This window comes from Primulina eburnea, unplaced genomic scaffold, assembly GCF_022965805.1.
Source record: "Primulina eburnea isolate SZY01 unplaced genomic scaffold, ASM2296580v1 ctg973_ERROPOS1174311, whole genome shotgun sequence".
NCBI classification, from domain to species: domain Eukaryota; kingdom Viridiplantae; phylum Streptophyta; class Magnoliopsida; order Lamiales; family Gesneriaceae; genus Primulina; species Primulina eburnea.
Genome location: NW_027331729.1, coordinates 161983 through 179346, shown reverse-complemented (window position 1 = coordinate 179346; position 17364 = coordinate 161983). Strand labels below are relative to the sequence as shown.

The window sequence follows — 17364 nt, the reverse complement described above, 5'->3', positions numbered from 1 at the left end:
AATGAATGTTGAATAATCCTATTATTTTTCTCTTTTATTATTTTTCTCTTTTTGGTTTCTCAAAAATAATATTTTCTCTCAAAATAAAACAGGTATTTTATTTATTTTAAATTTCCTTTTTAAAGATATATTTCCGCCCACTTTCATCTCTTCTAATATAATCATAAATATAACATTTTAAAATAAGTTAAACGAAGGAAAAAGAAATTATATTTCTACAAACTCCAGAAAAACAAAACCAAAATAAACCTAATATCTCTTTTTTTTTTTTGGTAAATATCCCCAAATATCTTCTAGCATGTTAAATGATAAGACACTCCATTTCACCCTTTTTTCCCCATCAATATCGAAGAGAATATTACCATTTAGCGTTAGCCTCGTCTTGAAAATTCATGTCATAGCTCTCGGCTTTAGTCTTTAGAGAGACTATTTCACCATCATATTTAGCAGATAGCTCTTCAAGTTCCACAAGCTTTTCTTCAAGATTTTGAATATCAACTTCAATGCGACAACGATTTGTCTTAACATCCAGATACCTTTTTGTCTCAAAGGCATCTTCCGAGTCGAAGGAGAGACTTTGCAGTCGACGAAGACGAACCCGTAAGAACCCGACTTCTAATCCCAAAAGTTCAAAAGACTTCAAAGATTTTTCCCACACTTCAAATTCTTTTTTGGGGTGGTGAGTTTACAAGCTCGTATAGCATCAGCAATGTTGACAGCTTCGAAAATCATACCAGCCGCTAACTTGCTGGAGAGCCCTGGGAGGAGATGGTCATGAAGGAACATGTTCTTGCTGCAGCATAGCGCGTAGTATTTTCGACGAATATTTTCTGGGAGCTCAGGGTCGATGCACGCTCCATTTATCATGATGTGAAATCCCTCAAAACCTTGAACATCTTTCAAACGCAAAGAAAATCCTGAGAACTTGGAATCCTCCAAAACTTCCGAGGCAACCTCATCACTATCGATTCCTGAATGTTCCTCTGGCTGTCCAAGTTGTGGCATTGATGAGCCTTCCTTCTGATTCAATTTCTTGAAAACCACCAATGGAAGAGATCTTGGTCGCCTTTTCTGCTTGCCTTGCGCATCCAGTTTTCCCTCTGCGCAGTAGTTTCAGAATTAAAACTGGTAAAGATTACGTGCCCATGAAGCCAAACACCTCCAAATGCCACAAAAAACATAGAATATATATTTTAATCGAACAGGAACAAGAAATAGACAGCGCAAAACTAACCTGCGTCACTTCGCTTAGTTTGGTATTCCAAAGTAAGAAGGCTAAGTGCACCATCTACCTCAGTCAAATCATTTGCTCTTATAATGTACACCTACAGAATCGGCACATAATATTAGATGAACAAATTTTCCACAGGTGAATCACCCCTAAAAGGTGTGGCAGTTACACTAAATGCGTATTTTCAGCAGACATGTGACATGATTGTCACCTTAAATCTGCAAGGTTCGACTAATTGGAAGATCAGAACGTCCCCTTCTAGCAATTTGTTCCCAGCTACAAACTTCCTCCATCCGGCGCTTAGTCCAGTCTTATGTGCGATGTATTTTATTCCAAACTCGTCACCGGTTTCATTCTCAAGATTAACTGTAGCATCCTCAGCTGGTAAATGTAGCCTGCAAAAGGGCACGGGAAGACCCTGCGGACAAATGGAAATTGCGGGGGCGTTAAAAACTTAACCTACACATCCAGTCAAGAAAATGTCAGAAGAGATGATAACATAAAAAAATAAATACCATCCAGAAACAACTCCCGACATGTGATCTAACTAAGACTTTCAAAAAGCTAGGCTGATCATTGCCCAAACTCAACTGAACCTCCTCTGCTCGAATCATGGTGGGTGACTTAAATGGAACAGACTGCATCAATGTTCCTCCATCGTCAGGTGTCCCCTGCTAATGCATTTTTAAATCCATATGTTAATTGCAAATATCACTGAAACAATAGATTGTTATCCATCTGACGATTTTTCAAAGAATATCAATCCATGATAAATGTTCTAAACAGGAAACATTTAATCTATGACCTTTGGCATACGGGCTGACTAATGTCTCAATCTTCAGATGCGTTACACCATAAGGGAGAAAGTGATAGAAGCTGGAACATTTTCAAGAACAAACAGCTCATGATATCTTTTGTGATACCCCTTTCCACTATCAGTTTGTAGGAAGGATATGATGAGGTTTATAAAAGGATACAATGGATTTCTTCAACAACATGTAGTAATTAGTATTGTAAAGCCGAGATAGTTAAGAAGAATAGTTCCCAGAGGAATTCAGTGTAAAGTCTTTTACGGACAGACTGGTAGGACAAGGGACTGATATCCTTGATTGTAGTCTTTTACCTATCTCATATCCATAGGCCCGTTCAATTGTGACTCTACATATTGATCTCTGCTAACAATTAAATTGCATACATATTCGTTTTAAAGTAATACAAGTTGGTAGAAAAGTTCATTTTTATTTTGTTATTTAGTCAGTGACACTTCTCCTGCAACTGAAGGCCAGGTTATTACACTGACCCATGACTTTCAAGAAACCTGTCAAAGCTATCACTACAGTCCTAATAAAGTAGAACCAGCATGAAACAAATACTAAAAACTCACTTCTGAGTGCGTACAAGTTTGAAAAAATAACCAAGGTAGATAGATGCACATCCAAACACAATTATGTCTATACTACAGGGAAAAAGGTCACTTCGTGGCCCTTCAATGCAGGCCCAAATCATGTTATGTCATGCAAAATTGAAGTTCAATGTTTTGGATTACCATGCACCGAGATTATATTGAAGTAACAGTGAACAAAAATCATCTTAATAAGTAAGAACTGGTCAAGAAAGTTGTCACTGGACAGGAAGGAATACATAAATGAAGAGTTTTTTCCCCTGACTCCTTATTTTTGGAGCCACGATGGACTCAAACCAATTCGGAATCAAGTCGGATCATCTCTTGATTCACAGAACTCAAATTCAATGCCTTGCTGGATGTAAACCAAACTCTTTGGCACTCAAACACCAAAAGGAAGGCGTGCATACTGTTTGTGTAACCAAACTGAAAAAAATAATAAAAATAAAATCTCTGATTGAAGAAACGAAACAATAAATGATGTCTCACAAATTTAGATTTGGGAAAAGACTGCTTCTTCTTCCTCTTCTTGCTCGAGATGAACAGCGAAAACTCGTCAATCAACTGCTCCTTAGGCTTCCGCTTCCTCTTACCCTAGCAACAACAAACCAGATCTGATATAAGCTCAGCAATCCCACCCACAAAACCATCAAATTCACGAATTTCAGGCCAAGAAAGCTCACAGTGACAAGCACAGGGCAAGCAGCAGTAGTTGGAGAAACCTCCAGAGCCGTCGAATTCTCCTTCGTTGAACCATCCTCCAATGCAGGATTCATCTGGGTTTCCTCCATTTGATCACCCGTTTCAACTGATTCCTGCTTCATCACCAGTTCTTCCCTGCCCATGTTCTCTTGATTTTGGTGAACTATTTTCAGCCTCATTTCCCAAAAATCAAGCCAGTCTATAGAACATTTGCATCAACAAGATTCTGTCTTTACGCCAGAGAGGAAAAGATTTAAGGAAAACAGCGACTGGGGATTAGAGAAAAACTGAAGAAAAATCGAAAGAATTTTAGAAATCTGATTCAGGGATGGTTTTACGGGCTGGCGTGCGAACAACGAAAGCTAAAGCCGCTTCAGTTTCCGGGTTTTTTTTTTCTGACGGGACGAGAAATACAAAATTGCCCCGATTATTAGAAACCTGTCAGATAAATTTCCATAATTTGGTGTTTATACTCATTAAAAAAAAAAATCCACTGTGTGAAAATTTGTAGAAATTTTTGAAATGTAAATATATATTATATTTTACTTGCAATACTATTGAACTAATGTGATTTTGGCAAAAAAATTTTAAAAAAAAAAGACATGTAGCAATGATAACATGTTTCCATCTGTCTTTAGAGTGAGTCTCATGTGAGACCGTCTCACGGATCATAATCTGTGAGACGGGTCAGCCCTACTCATATTCACAATAAAAAGTAATATTCTTAGCATAAAAAGTAATACTTTTTCATGGGTGATCCAAATAAGAGATCCGTCTCACAAGTACGACCCGTGAGACCGTCTCACACAAGTTTTTGCCCTGTCTTTAATGGGGTCTCCCATTGGATTGGACCATAGACCGATTGACTATTATATAATTATTAAATCAAATTAAAATGGTTGGATATTTATCAGTTATTTTAAATTTTACACAAGTTTTACAAAATAACGATATCACTTATTTTGGATAAAGAGTAGTTTTTACAATGAATTAATATTATCTATTATTAGATAATCATCCAATTTTTTTAGGATTTATCTAATGGTGTTTTAGGTTTTCGATATCTATTGGTGGTGATTCATACAATCTATGGAAATCGAACATGTAGTATTAACTTTGATATCAATTATATGATGAATGACTTGTTATTTTATCAAAATATATAGTTGGTGGTAGGTGACTGTTTAAACATCATGTTTCAATCTCTCTCTTAATAAAGTCAATTGATCTCAAACACAATAACACAAGCTAAATATATGCAATTAGCAAGCAAGAACATTGATAGGATTGTATGTTTTGATGTAAAGAAAAAACCTGCAGCGAATCAAATGATCAGCTTTGTACAAACATCGGTTAGAAAGCTAAGAAATCAGACGAGACACTACTGAACCGAATGATATGTTCAACCAACCTTTGATTTTTTTTAAAAAAAGGACAAAAACATTCAATATGGTCCCAAAAGAAAATAAAAGAACTAAATAAAACGGTATGAATATATCAAGAAGATCAAATTTTTCGTTGGAAGAAGCTAACATAAAAAGAAGAATCCCAGAAGAACAGAGGAGTTATAATCATCGAGAACACAAAAAATGACCAATAAGTATTATCTAAGAATGCACTATATAGTTGTCGGATCACCGTAGATGTTCAATTTCTCAAGCAGAGAAGAATTCATATTCGTGTAATCCATGTTCGCACTTCACCTCCATGTTAGCTTTTTCAAACAAATTGTTTGAGACAGATTCCAGTCGATTTACACCGTAAGCAAGATCATTCAATGACTAATGTATACAAAAGAATAATAGTAGCTTAGCTTTAGCTAAGATTCCTGTTTTACATAGTAGAAACAAGCATATTAATAAAGAACAAAGAATATGCAGTACTTGAGTTTTGTCGGAATAATTAGGGAGAAGATGATAATTTCATAAACCATCGAAGCGAAGACTTTATCTAAAGATTTAAAAAAAAAATTGTTTGTTGTGATGAAGTTTGATAAGCTTGATTTCTAAAGGAGGCCGTGGAATAATGACTACTCTTTATACATAAATATAATACAATTTCAAAATTTTTTCATTAATGATTTAAATGTATAGGGTTTAAATTTATAGAGCTTGAGTTTTGTGAATAATAATAATCATTACATGGCTGGTTTCCATGAACTCACATAATTTAATTATTTAACGAAAGAAATATTTTTTAAAAATATAAGAAAAAGAGTAGGTACTTTGTGAGACGGTCTCACGAATTTTTATTTGTGAGACGGGTCAATCATACCGATATTCACAATAAAAAGTAATATTCTTAGCATAAAAAATAATACTTTTTCATGGATGACCCAAATAAGAAATCTGTCTCGCAAAATACAATCGTGAAACCGTCTCACACAAGTTTTTTCTTAAGAAAAAACATCATGAGCTTTGATATAAGGTAAGTTAGAAAAAATTGATAAGAAAACGGAGAGATGCATGAAAATTATAATCCAAAACAATCAAAACATGAAATAAAAAGTGATTATAACAGTAAAATTTCGGATTATATTTTGAATCTCCAAGAATAATTAATGACCCTTATAATTCAATCGATGATCGATGAAATAAGAAAGCAGTATAATTTCAGATTTTTTCTGGAAATTTTCACGTTTTTTAAACACCATAGGAAATATGATTTTAGTTGTCTATCAAAGCTCACATTTAATACAAGCAGAATTTAAAAACTTGGAAGTGAAATTTAAATTTATAAAAAAAATACGTAAATCAAAATAGAAAGAATAATTCAAATATTGTGTCTTTACGGCTACTTGACTATTCAAGTTTCAACTTTTAGCCATTTAAGCATCAATCTATCATTATGTAGGAAATTCGTATAATGGAAATAACATAATTGTTAAAAAAAAGGAAAAATATCATAGTATTAAATAATTATAAGAGTTGACGAAGATTTATAAAATTAAATCTATATTTTTAATAATAATTATGTGTAACATTTTGAAGGAAAAAAAATTACTTGAGAGTTGAGAGGGGTCAATCACCGACCTACGGCTCCTCATATAGTTGCATTTGTGTTTTGAAATTTTGTGACTACTGAATTACTTTGTCCGTAAGGTCGATCGAGTATGCTTTGATTCGGTTTTTAATAAAAATTCGAGCAAAATAAAATTTATCGATTTTATTAAATAAATCAAATAATAAATTAACAAAGCAAACTAAGAAATTTTTTTTCGGTTAAATTGAGTTTGGAGTATCGATTTTAACTTTAGAAAATTTTAAAATAATATTTGATTATTGTCAAACACAATTTAAATTATCTAATTTTTCTTTTTCAATATATGAACAAAAGATTAAAACATTTAATAAAATAATACACAACATTAAATTTTTAATAAGTTTATTCAATTTTTTTGTAAACATGAAAATTCCACCTAAGAATATATAAATTTTAGATATATAAAATTTGTTTTGAGAAAAGTAGAAACTAATAAAATTAAATTAAAAATAGTCCAACTCGATAATGCCGGTAATATTCAACTAAAATCAAATACTACTAGATGTCTGAAATAATAAAATTTTATTTTAAAATAATTTTCTTAAAAATAATAATAACTAATATCAATTATAATCCCAGAGTTCGTAACATTTTTTCTGGGGTAGTTTTGTTGGTTATGTTCCCAAAAATAGTCCATTCAAAAAACTAGAATGGTGTTCGCTTTCTTTCGGGCTTTCTGAGCCTTGTGTGTGTAATTATTTTTGTTATCCTTATGTGATACTCATTGAATATTTAGAATTCGATTCCAGCAAGTATCACTAGTCCAGATATGTGGGGGCCCGTGCTCCTGATTAACGTTTAATGACCAAACAACCAGGATTCGTTAATGTAAACAGCGAAAGCGATTAAAAATTTCCATTTTTGGGCCTACAGAAATTTCGGCATGACCTATTCGTAAATAGGACATCCCAGAAAAATCCAAAACATCACAACCAATATTTATATACTCGAAATAAAGTCATAACAGCAATTCACAAACCTATAGCCGCACTGGCCAGGACTAATGCATACATAGCCGACAAGGCTCAATCACACAACTAGCAATCCAAAATATCATAAAATAGCAGTACAGCTACTCAGGGCATTCCCTGGCAAATATATATAAATATATCTGGGGATTATCAACAACAATCCATCTACTGGGCACCGCTACCTGACGCTCCTCCAGACGCGTCAAATCCTCCTGGATAATCTGCTATGACATCAAAAACAACCACAGCATAAACAGAAAAGAGGGGTCAGGCCCCAGTACGACGAACCAGTAAAATTATGACAATTATAACTGACGTGAAATAAACTCAAGTAAAATGCAATGATATGCAATGCAATGCGTGTCGGTAACAATGAAATAACGGATACCAAAACGGAGTCCAATAAAACGCATCAGCAACAGGAACAGTGGCCACCCGTGCCAGGAATGCAGCAACGTAATAGCATGCCGCCGCTATCCATGCACGTAGCATCGAGGGTACGGGTGCGACCCGCTCAGCCCTCATGCAAGTCATCAGGAGTGCTAGTCCTATCACCCATTCCATCGATGAGATGTCAGGAGTGATCTAATCCTATCACTCACTCCATAGATGACGCAACATCGCAACAGATCAGTAAAGCTAGCAATCAACGGAGTCAAGGCTCGAAATGCTATGTATCAACTCAAATAAATCCATGAATGCAATCACGTATTCCCAGAAGCACATAAAGCACGCCACAACTCATTACAAGGTACTTAACGTCATTTCACATCACTATAGACGTCATAATAAAACGGTTCATACGTACCTCAACTGGACTTTAATTACCACAAAATATCTTAAATATTTCCTGAAAACTCCAATCCTGTGGCAAATAATACATTTCATATCAAGTCCCATTTATTTTTCCAATATTCACTAATTTAGCCTAAAATTCCAAAAATTCTTAACTTAGGCTTAATATTTCTAAAATGAATATGCGACAATTCTATAACATTTAAACACCTAATTATTGAACACTAAAATTCGAAAACCCAATTACATAAATCTGAATTTTCGAAATTATGCCCAATTAAATCCTGAAATTTCGTTAATACCTCCAATGAGCTCCAATATAGCACCTACAATCAATAATACAACATATATTAATTATTGGAACTCAATTGAATTAAAATCCCCAAAATTCGAAACCCTAAATCCATAATTATACCTCTGAAATTTCGAAAAAGGCTTAAAGCTTCGAATTTAAGCTTCAAACAACCTAACCCGAGCTTCCTTCCAGCTTTTCCGGCGAAAAACAGGCGGCGGTCTTTGACGGGATTTTCGGGGCTCGCGATTTTCTTAGCAAAATGGATATCACTGGATAGCTCTTGGCGAGAGGATTTCGAATATGTATTTACTTAAATTTTTCGGCGACCGGAGCGGCTAGAATCGACGGTCAAAGTTTCGAAATTCTAAAACAAAGAAAGATGGAGCTTTCGGTGCTGGAGAGGAAAAACGGGGAGAGAGAAAACAACTTTCACGTTTATCCTTTTTCTTTTCATTTCATTTTTTTTTTTAATAATTACTAAATGGGCTGGGCTTTGGCTAACGGGTTGGGCTCTCACATTCTCCCCTACTAATAGAAGATTTCGTCCTCGAAATCTAACATACACAATTTTTATACAAAAGTGGTTTACAAACATTTACCACTGATAGTACATAGGGAAATCAGAATACATGGAATAATTTATTACATTTTCAAACAAATGAGGCCAATCCTGACGCATCTTAGCCTCTAATTCCCATGTAGCTTCTTCTCTCCCATGTCTACTCCATTGCACCATGACCAATGGAATCGTCTTATTCCTGAGTTGCTTTTCTTTATGATCAAGAATTTGCACTGGATGCTCAACATAGCTAAGGGAACTATCTAACTCCACCTCATCAGTCCTCAAGACATGAGAAGGATCCGGCTCGTACTTTCGCAGCATAGATACATGAAACACATCATGTATCGCAGATAAACTCTGCGGCAAGTCCAAACGATAAGCCAACGTGCCAATCCTCTCAACAATCGCATATGGACCAATATAACGCGGAGCTAGCTTCCCTTTGCGCCCAAATCTCATAGTACCACGAAACGGTGATACTTTCAAGAAAACCTGATCGCCAACCTGAAATTCTAAAGGCCTACGCCTTTTATTAGCATAGCTGGCTTGACGATCCTGCGCTGCTTTCATTCTTTTCCTGATCATTTCAACCTTCTCTTTCAATTCTTGTATAAATTCTGGTATTGCCATCTGTTTTTCTCCTACATCTTCCCAGCATATCGGAGATCTACATTTTCTACCATATAAGGCTTCAAATGGTGCCATTCCGATGGTTGCTTGGAAGCTGTTATTGTAAGAGAATTCCACAAGTGACAATGATTCCTGCCAACCACCACTAAAATCCATCACGACTGCTCGCAACATATCCTCGAGTGTCTGAATGGTCCTCTCTGACTGACCATCTGTCTGTGGGTGATATGCAGTACTCATCGCCAACTTTGAACCCAATGCTGATTGCAAACTACCCCAAAACTTTGAGGCAAACCTGGGATCACGATCTGATACTATGGTTACAGGCACACCATGCAATCTCACTACATGATCGATGTACATTTTTGCCATTTTCGTATAAGTACAAGTACGATCATAAGGAATAAAATGGGCTGATTTAGATAATCTATCAACAATCACCCAAATCGCATCACAACCACGATTAGAACGAGGTAGGTGCGTCACAAAATCCATAGCAATGTGCTCCCAATTCCACTGTGGCACTTCAAGACTATGTAACATACCACCAGGTCTCATTCTCTCAGCTTTAACCTGTTGGCACGTCAAACATCTAGCCACAAAGTCAGAAATCTCTTTCTTCATACCTTCCCACCAATAATGAGATTTCAAGGTATGATACATCTTTCTGATTCCAGGATGAACACTGTGCCGACTACAATGAGCTTCACGAAGTATAGATTCTTTCAAATCTATCAAATTCGGAACCACAAGTCTACCATTATAGCGCAGACATCCATCTGAAGCAACACTGAACTTGTCTGATTGACCTGTCTGAGTCAATTCTTTCAATCTATGAACATGCGGATCAGTTCTCTGTGCTGCTTTGATTTTAGAAATAATCTGTGGCTCAACTTGAATAGATGAAACTATAAAGTAATCGCCTTTAGACTGATAAGTCCATCCTGAAGTTCCCAAATGCTCATGAACTTTTGAAATAGTCAAAGATGTCAACATTTTAGGTTGAACCTTTCTGCTCAAAGCATCTGCAACTTGATTCATTCGCCCTGGCTGGTACTGAATTTCACAATCAAAGTCCTTAAGCAATTCCAACCATCGACGCTGTCTCATATTCAAGTCAGACTGTGTGAAAAGAAACTTCAGACTCTTGTGATCAGAATAAATCACAAATTGTTCTCCGTACAGATAATGACGCCATATCTTCAATGCAAACACAATGGCAGCTAACTCCAAATCATGAACTGGATATCGAGTCTCATGTGGCTTCAACTGACGAGAAGCATATGCAATCACTCGCCCATTTTGCATCAAAACACAACCCAGTCCATTTAGAGAAGCATCTGTACAGACAACAAATCCACCTGAGCCTGAAGGCAAAGCTAGCACTGGAGATGTGGTCAACTTTTCTTTCAAAGTCCGAAAACTAGACTCACATTCTGCAGTCCACACAAAACGTCGATCTTTCTGCGTCAACTGGGTCATAGGCCTAGCTATTCGAGAAAATCCTTCAATGAAACGCCTATAGTACCCAGCTAACCCCAAAAAGCTTCGAATCTCAGACACATTGGTTGGTTTAGGCCAATTGATAACAGCTTCAACCTTACTAGGGTCAACAGATACTCCTTGTGCAGAGATAACATGGCCCAAAAATAAAACTCTGTCTAACCAGAACTCACACTTAGAAAACTTGGCATACAACTGCGCTTCTCTGAGTGTTTGGAGAACTAGTGTCAAATGTTTTTCGTGCTCTTTCTTTGACTTGGAATAAATCAAGATGTCATCAATGAAAACGATAACGAATTTATCTATGAATTCCCGGAATACACGATTCATTAAATCCATAAACACCGCTGGAGCATTAGTCAAACCAAACGGCACGACTAGGAATTCATAGTGTCCATAACGTGTCCGAAACGCTGTCTTAGGAACATCTTCCTCTCGGACTCTGAGCTGATGATAGCCGGAACGAAGATCAATCTTGGAATATACAGAAGTACCCTGCAACTGATCAAACAAGTCGTCAATACGCGGCAGAGGATACTTATTCTTCACAGTAGCCCGGTTCAACTGCCGATAATCGACGCACATTCTCATCGTTCCGTCTTTCTTCTTTACGAACAATACTGGAGCTCCCCAAGGCGACATACTTGGTCTAATATAGCCTTTCTCCAGTAAATCCTGAAGCTGTTCTTTGAGTTCTTTCAACTCTGTCGGAGCTAAACGATATGGTGCTCTAGATATAGGATTTGTTCCTGGCATCAATTCAATGCTAAGATCTATTTCCCTTTGAGGCGGAAAACCCGGAATCTCATCAGGAAATACATCAGGAAAATCCTTGACAACAGGAATGTCTGAAGCTTTCAATCGTTCTTCCCGTGTTGCATCAAGAGCATAGATCAAAAATCCTTCGTTGCCGATTGACAACAACCTGAACATTTCCATTGCAGATACTAATGGAATTCGAGACTGTGAATCATAACCATAAAAATTCCATTTGCTGCCATAATACGGTCTAAATCTGACAATTCCATGGAAACAGTCCACAGTAGCTCGGTAATTCGTCAATATATCCATACCAAGGATACAATCGAAATCAGACATAGCTAACTTGATTAGATTAGTTATCATAATATTATCCTCAAATCTAATCACACAATTTATGACTATCTCGCGAGACATCAAGTATACACCGGCAGGAGTAGCCACAGACACAGTATCCAACAACGGAATAGTAGCAATCTCATGCTCATCAACAAATGCAGCAGATAAAAATGAATGAGATGCTCCAGTGTCTATCAATATACGCGCAGGATAATCGAAAACATAACAAATACCTGCAATCACTCCGCCTGGTGCATCCTGAGCCTGGTCCTGAGTCAACGCATGTACTCGAGCCTGCTGCGGCACTGGAAATTGCTGCTGAGGAGGAACTCGAGGTGGTGGATAGCCAGACTGCTGAAATGACTGTGCAGGAGCATATGGCTGGAAAGCTGGTCCTCGGGGAACTTGTCCAGACTGTTGTGGCTGAAATTGTTGTCTTTGTGCATTAGGACATACTCTGGCGAAATGTCCAACTTGACCACATATATAGCAAGACCCCTGGACTCCTATACACTGTGAACTAAAATGTCTTCCACCACAGCGGTCACAATACACAGCATTCGAAGACCCAACAACACTGCTCCCTCTAGTACTGCCTGAACTGGAGGAGCTGGACTGAGATCTCTTCTTAAATTGTTTACCTCTTGCTCTGAATCGTTGTTGCTTCGGTTGCTGGGATGACTGTTGAGGCTGATAAGGAGATAAACCCGCTGGCATCGGCATATGACTTCCAGATCCTTGAGAAGTAGATGCTGGAACTGGAACTGGCCGTGATTCTCCTCTGAGCAAACTAGCCTCTATCTTCTTCGCCATTTCTACAGCTTGAACATATGTATTAGGCGATCCAGTCATCACCAAAGTATGAATAGTCCCTTGTAGCCCATGCAGGAAACGAGAAAGTTTGGACTGGTCATTTCTTGCAACGTGCGGCACATATGGCAATAGAGCAGAAAATTGAGAAGCATATTCAACAACCGTTTTATTTCCCTGCACCAATTGGTTGAACTCTTCTTCCTTGCCATAATAATAAGAAGGAGGTGCATATTCTTGGGTAAATTGAGTACGGAATACTTCCCAAGTAATGGTTTGTCCAGATGCTTTCAGTGCTTCCTCTGCAGCTTCCCACCAGAGTTGTGCTCGATCTTTTAACTGATAGATTGCCAGCTTCAGTCTGACACTTTCAGTATATTCGAGCAAATTAAATAGATGGTTTATGCTTTTCAACCACCCGGATGCTTTTTCGCCATTTTCAGTGCCGAAGAATTTGGGAGGACGTAATTCTTGAAATTGAGAAATTATTAATTGCATCCCACCCACTTTCTGAGTCAATTGCTCGACTTCTTGATTCACTTCTTCCTCTACGTTTCTAGCAACCTGGGCTGCAGGACGACCACGTCTACCCCTGACAATATCTTCAAGTCCTCGAACATTCTGGGCTTCAGACTCCTGGACAACTTCTTTTCCCTTTTTGCCTCTTCCTCCAGGTGCCATTCTATAAGACACAAGGATTTAAGATCAAGGCAAAATAACTTAATAAGCACAAAATAACCAAAGGAAAGCTGAAACTTAGTCTCGTAGCTAGTTATTAAACTAAGTCAAAACCTAATCAACAGTGCTAAATCAGGCTAATTCAAATAAATCACCGCACATAGTTCAAACAAGAGCAAATAGTCAAACACATACGCAATCATTTTATTTGTGTCTAGACTCAAGTGCCCTAGACTCTAATTCGAGCATATCCCAGTTACGCTCTGATACCAACTGTGGGGGCCCGTGCTCCTGATTAACGTTTAATGACCAAACAACCAGGATTCGTTAATGTAAACAGCGAAAGCGATTAAAAATTTCCATTTTTGGGCCTACAGAAATTTCGGCATGACCTATTCGTAAATAGGACATCCCAGAAAAATCCAAAACATCACAACCAATATTTATATACTCGAAATAAAGTCATAACAGCAATTCACAAACCTATAGCCGCACTGGCCAGGACTAATGCATACATAGCCGACAAGGCTCAATCACACAACTAGCAATCCAAAATATCATAAAATAGCAGTACAGCTACTCAGGGCATTCCCTGGCAAATATATATAAATATATCTGGGGATTATCAACAACAATCCATCTACTGGGCACCGCTACCTGACGCTCCTCCAGACGCGTCAAATCCTCCTGGATAATCTGCTATGACATCAAAAACAACCACAGCATAAACAGAAAAGAGGGGTCAGGCCCCAGTACGACGAACCAGTAAAATTATGACAATTATAACTGACGTGAAATAAACTCAAGTAAAATGCAATGATATGCAATGCAATGCGTGTCGGTAACAATGAAATAACGGATACCAAAACGGAGTCCAATAAAACGCATCAGCAACAGGAACAGTGGCCACCCGTGCCAGGAATGCAGCAACGTAATAGCATGCCGCCGCTATCCATGCACGTAGCATCGAGGGTACGGGTGCGACCCGCTCAGCCCTCATGCAAGTCATCAGGAGTGCTAGTCCTATCACCCATTCCATCGATGAGATGTCAGGAGTGATCTAATCCTATCACTCACTCCATAGATGACGCAACATCGCAACAGATCAGTAAAGCTAGCAATCAACGGAGTCAAGGCTCGAAATGCTATGTATCAACTCAAATAAATCCATGAATGCAATCACGTATTCCCAGAAGCACATAAAGCACGCCACAACTCATTACAAGGTACTTAACGTCATTTCACATCACTATAGACGTCATAATAAAACGGTTCATACGTACCTCAACTGGACTTTAATTACCACAAAATATCTTAAATATTTCCTGAAAACTCCAATCCTGTGGCAAATAATACATTTCATATCAAGTCCCATTTATTTTTCCAATATTCAATAATTTAGCCTAAAATTCCAAAATTCTTAACTTAGGCTTAATATTTCTAAAATGAATATGCGACAATTCTATAACATTTAAACACCTAATTATTGAACACTAAAATTCGAAAACCCAATTACATAAATCTGAATTTTCGAAATTATGCCCAATTAAATCCTGAAATTTCGTTAATACCTCCAATGAGCTCCAATATAGCACCTACAATCAATAATACAACATATATTAATTATTGGAACTCAATTGAATTAAAATCCCCAAAATTCGAAACCCTAAATCCATAATTATACCTCTGAAATTTCGAAAAAGGCTTAAAGCTTCGAATTTAAGCTTCAAACAACCTAACCCGAGCTTCCTTCCAGCTTTTCCGGCGAAAAACAGGCGGCGGTCTTTGACGGGATTTTCGGGGCTCGCGATTTTCTTAGCAAAATGGATATCACTGGATAGCTCTTGGCGAGAGGATTTCGAATATGTATTTACTTAAATTTTTCGGCGACCGGAGCGGCTAGAATCGACGGTCAAAGTTTCGAAATTCTAAAACAAAGAAAGATGGAGCTTTCGGTGCTGGAGAGGAAAAACGGGGAGAGAGAAAACAACTTTCACGTTTATCCTTTTTCTTTTCATTTCATTTTTTTTTTTAATAATTACTAAATGGGCTGGGCTTTGGCTAACGGGTTGGGCTCTCACAGTATATATATATATATGTATATATGTTGTTTCTTACATTTATTATGTTCTCATCTGTCCATCTTTTATTAATCAATCAAACATGTCCATTTTTTGTTCTAAATTATATCGCCAAATTAAAGACTCGAAATGCCAATTTTAAGAATAGGAAAAGTAAGATTTATCCTGACCTGTATTTAATTTTTACTAGATAACTGATATTTATAACAAAGATTTTGTGTAAAAAATGTTCAAATTAAATTTTATCAGAAAAATCAACACACTTAAATTAATTTGGAGGATACATAAAATATTACCCGAATTAAGTTCGGATGATATGGAATGCAACTACCATAAATTTTTTGACTCAGAACAATTATATTATTAAACTTTAATAATTTTCATTTCTTTATTTTTAATTTCGTAGATTGTAAAAATAATCTTGCGAAAAAATCAAATTCCAAGAGAGTTTTTCTAGAGAGTATCGAGTAATCTCTCGTGAAATTTATATTAATGCCTGAAAAATATTATTTAGACAATATTTTCTATTGTTTAATTTGAAAAATATAATTCATACAATATCTTCTATGGTTTTCTAATTAACCACTCGTGCGATACATGCTATAATTAGAAAAAGAAATAAATTACTATCATTGAAATCGCGCTAATATGAAATCATAAAAAGGTAAAGAATTGAAACAAATTTCCTGAGTAAAAGAAACATAGAACATCTCAAATTAATTAAAATTTTAATCAAAATTTCAGAACACCTTTAATTTCGTACGATTTATTCAGTATTTATAATTAAATGTATAAGTTCTAATAATAAATAATATTAGAATACACATACAAATCTATACGCACACACAAATATATATATATATATACACACACACACACACACACACACATATTCACACACATGTATATGTATATATATATATATGTATGTATGTATGTATGTATGTATGTAATGTAATGTAAGAAGGAATTCTACAAAAGACAAAAGGACAAAAAACTCATGCTCAGCACTTCCTGTCAATCTTCATTTCAACAATCTCTCAAATCCCTTCAGACTTTCAAGTTTCAACCCTAAATCGTCGGACCATCGAAAAATAAAGCGATGTCAAGCAGAAGGAACTCGGCTTTGTCCTCCAGACACGATGGCAACAACTTTTATGCCACGCCACGGCGCCACCAGCAAATGCAGGTTGCGAAGGAATCAGCGGCGGAGGCAGAGATCACATCCAGCGGGAGAACAAGTGATTCGATACCATCTGTTTCCTCTCATTCTGTGAGCAAAGTTACGAACTTGGATCGTTTGTTGGAATCCTTTTCTCCACTCGTTCCATCCCGATTTTTTCGGAGGTAGAAATGATTTCACCTTTTTTCTTTGTTGTTCAGTCTTTTGATCTTTGATTCTCTATTTCAGATGATTTTTTAAGCCATTTTTTCCATGCAAAAATCAAATGAAAAAAAAAATCGCTTTACTTTCAGTTGAAAACGAGATTTTTTTATTAGATCTGTTTCAAGATGTTTTAATTTCCTTTTCATAAAACTTCCATGATCAAAAGTTTATGTTTTT

General features: G+C 36.6%; 1 protein-coding gene and 1 pseudogene across 7 annotated transcripts; both read right to left on the bottom strand.

Moving 5' to 3' along the window:
- Window positions 1-194: 194 nt before the first annotated feature.
- On the bottom strand, window positions 195-3761 carry LOC140822618 (B3 domain-containing protein Os01g0234100-like; annotated as a pseudogene).
- Window positions 3762-7148: 3387 nt separating this feature from the next.
- Window positions 7149-15782, bottom strand: LOC140822600 (uncharacterized). 7 transcript variants are annotated; one of them, XM_073183381.1, is made up of 5 exons: window positions 15404-15775; window positions 15291-15314; window positions 15003-15059; window positions 12465-13723; window positions 7149-7572 (listed from the first exon to the last, which is right to left on the bottom strand). In XM_073183381.1, exons 4-5 carry the CDS (start codon window positions 13720-13722, stop codon window positions 7514-7516), a joined length of 1317 nt encoding a protein of 438 aa, XP_073039482.1. In that variant the 5' UTR covers window position 13723; window positions 15003-15059; window positions 15291-15314; window positions 15404-15775; the 3' UTR covers window positions 7149-7513. The 7 variants fall into 7 exon arrangements, 3 of the variants coding, with proteins under 3 accessions (XP_073039482.1, XP_073039484.1, XP_073039483.1); XM_073183383.1 differs by having other exon boundaries at window positions 7149-7569; XM_073183382.1 differs by lacking the exon at window positions 15291-15314 and having other exon boundaries at window positions 15404-15782.
- Window positions 15783-17364: the final 1582 nt, after the last annotated feature.

What these genes read in the sequence shown, in the direction of transcription:
- LOC140822600 (XM_073183382.1), bottom strand. Translation starts at nt 13,722, where the DNA reads ATGGCACCTGGAGGAAGAGGCAAAAAGGGAAAAGAAGTTGTCCAGGAG. An exon ending in ACCAGGCGGAGTGATTGCAG is followed by an intron (nt 7,573 to 12,464) that starts GTATTTGTTATG and finishes TTGATGTCATAG; the next exon opens with CAGATTATCCAGGAGGATTT.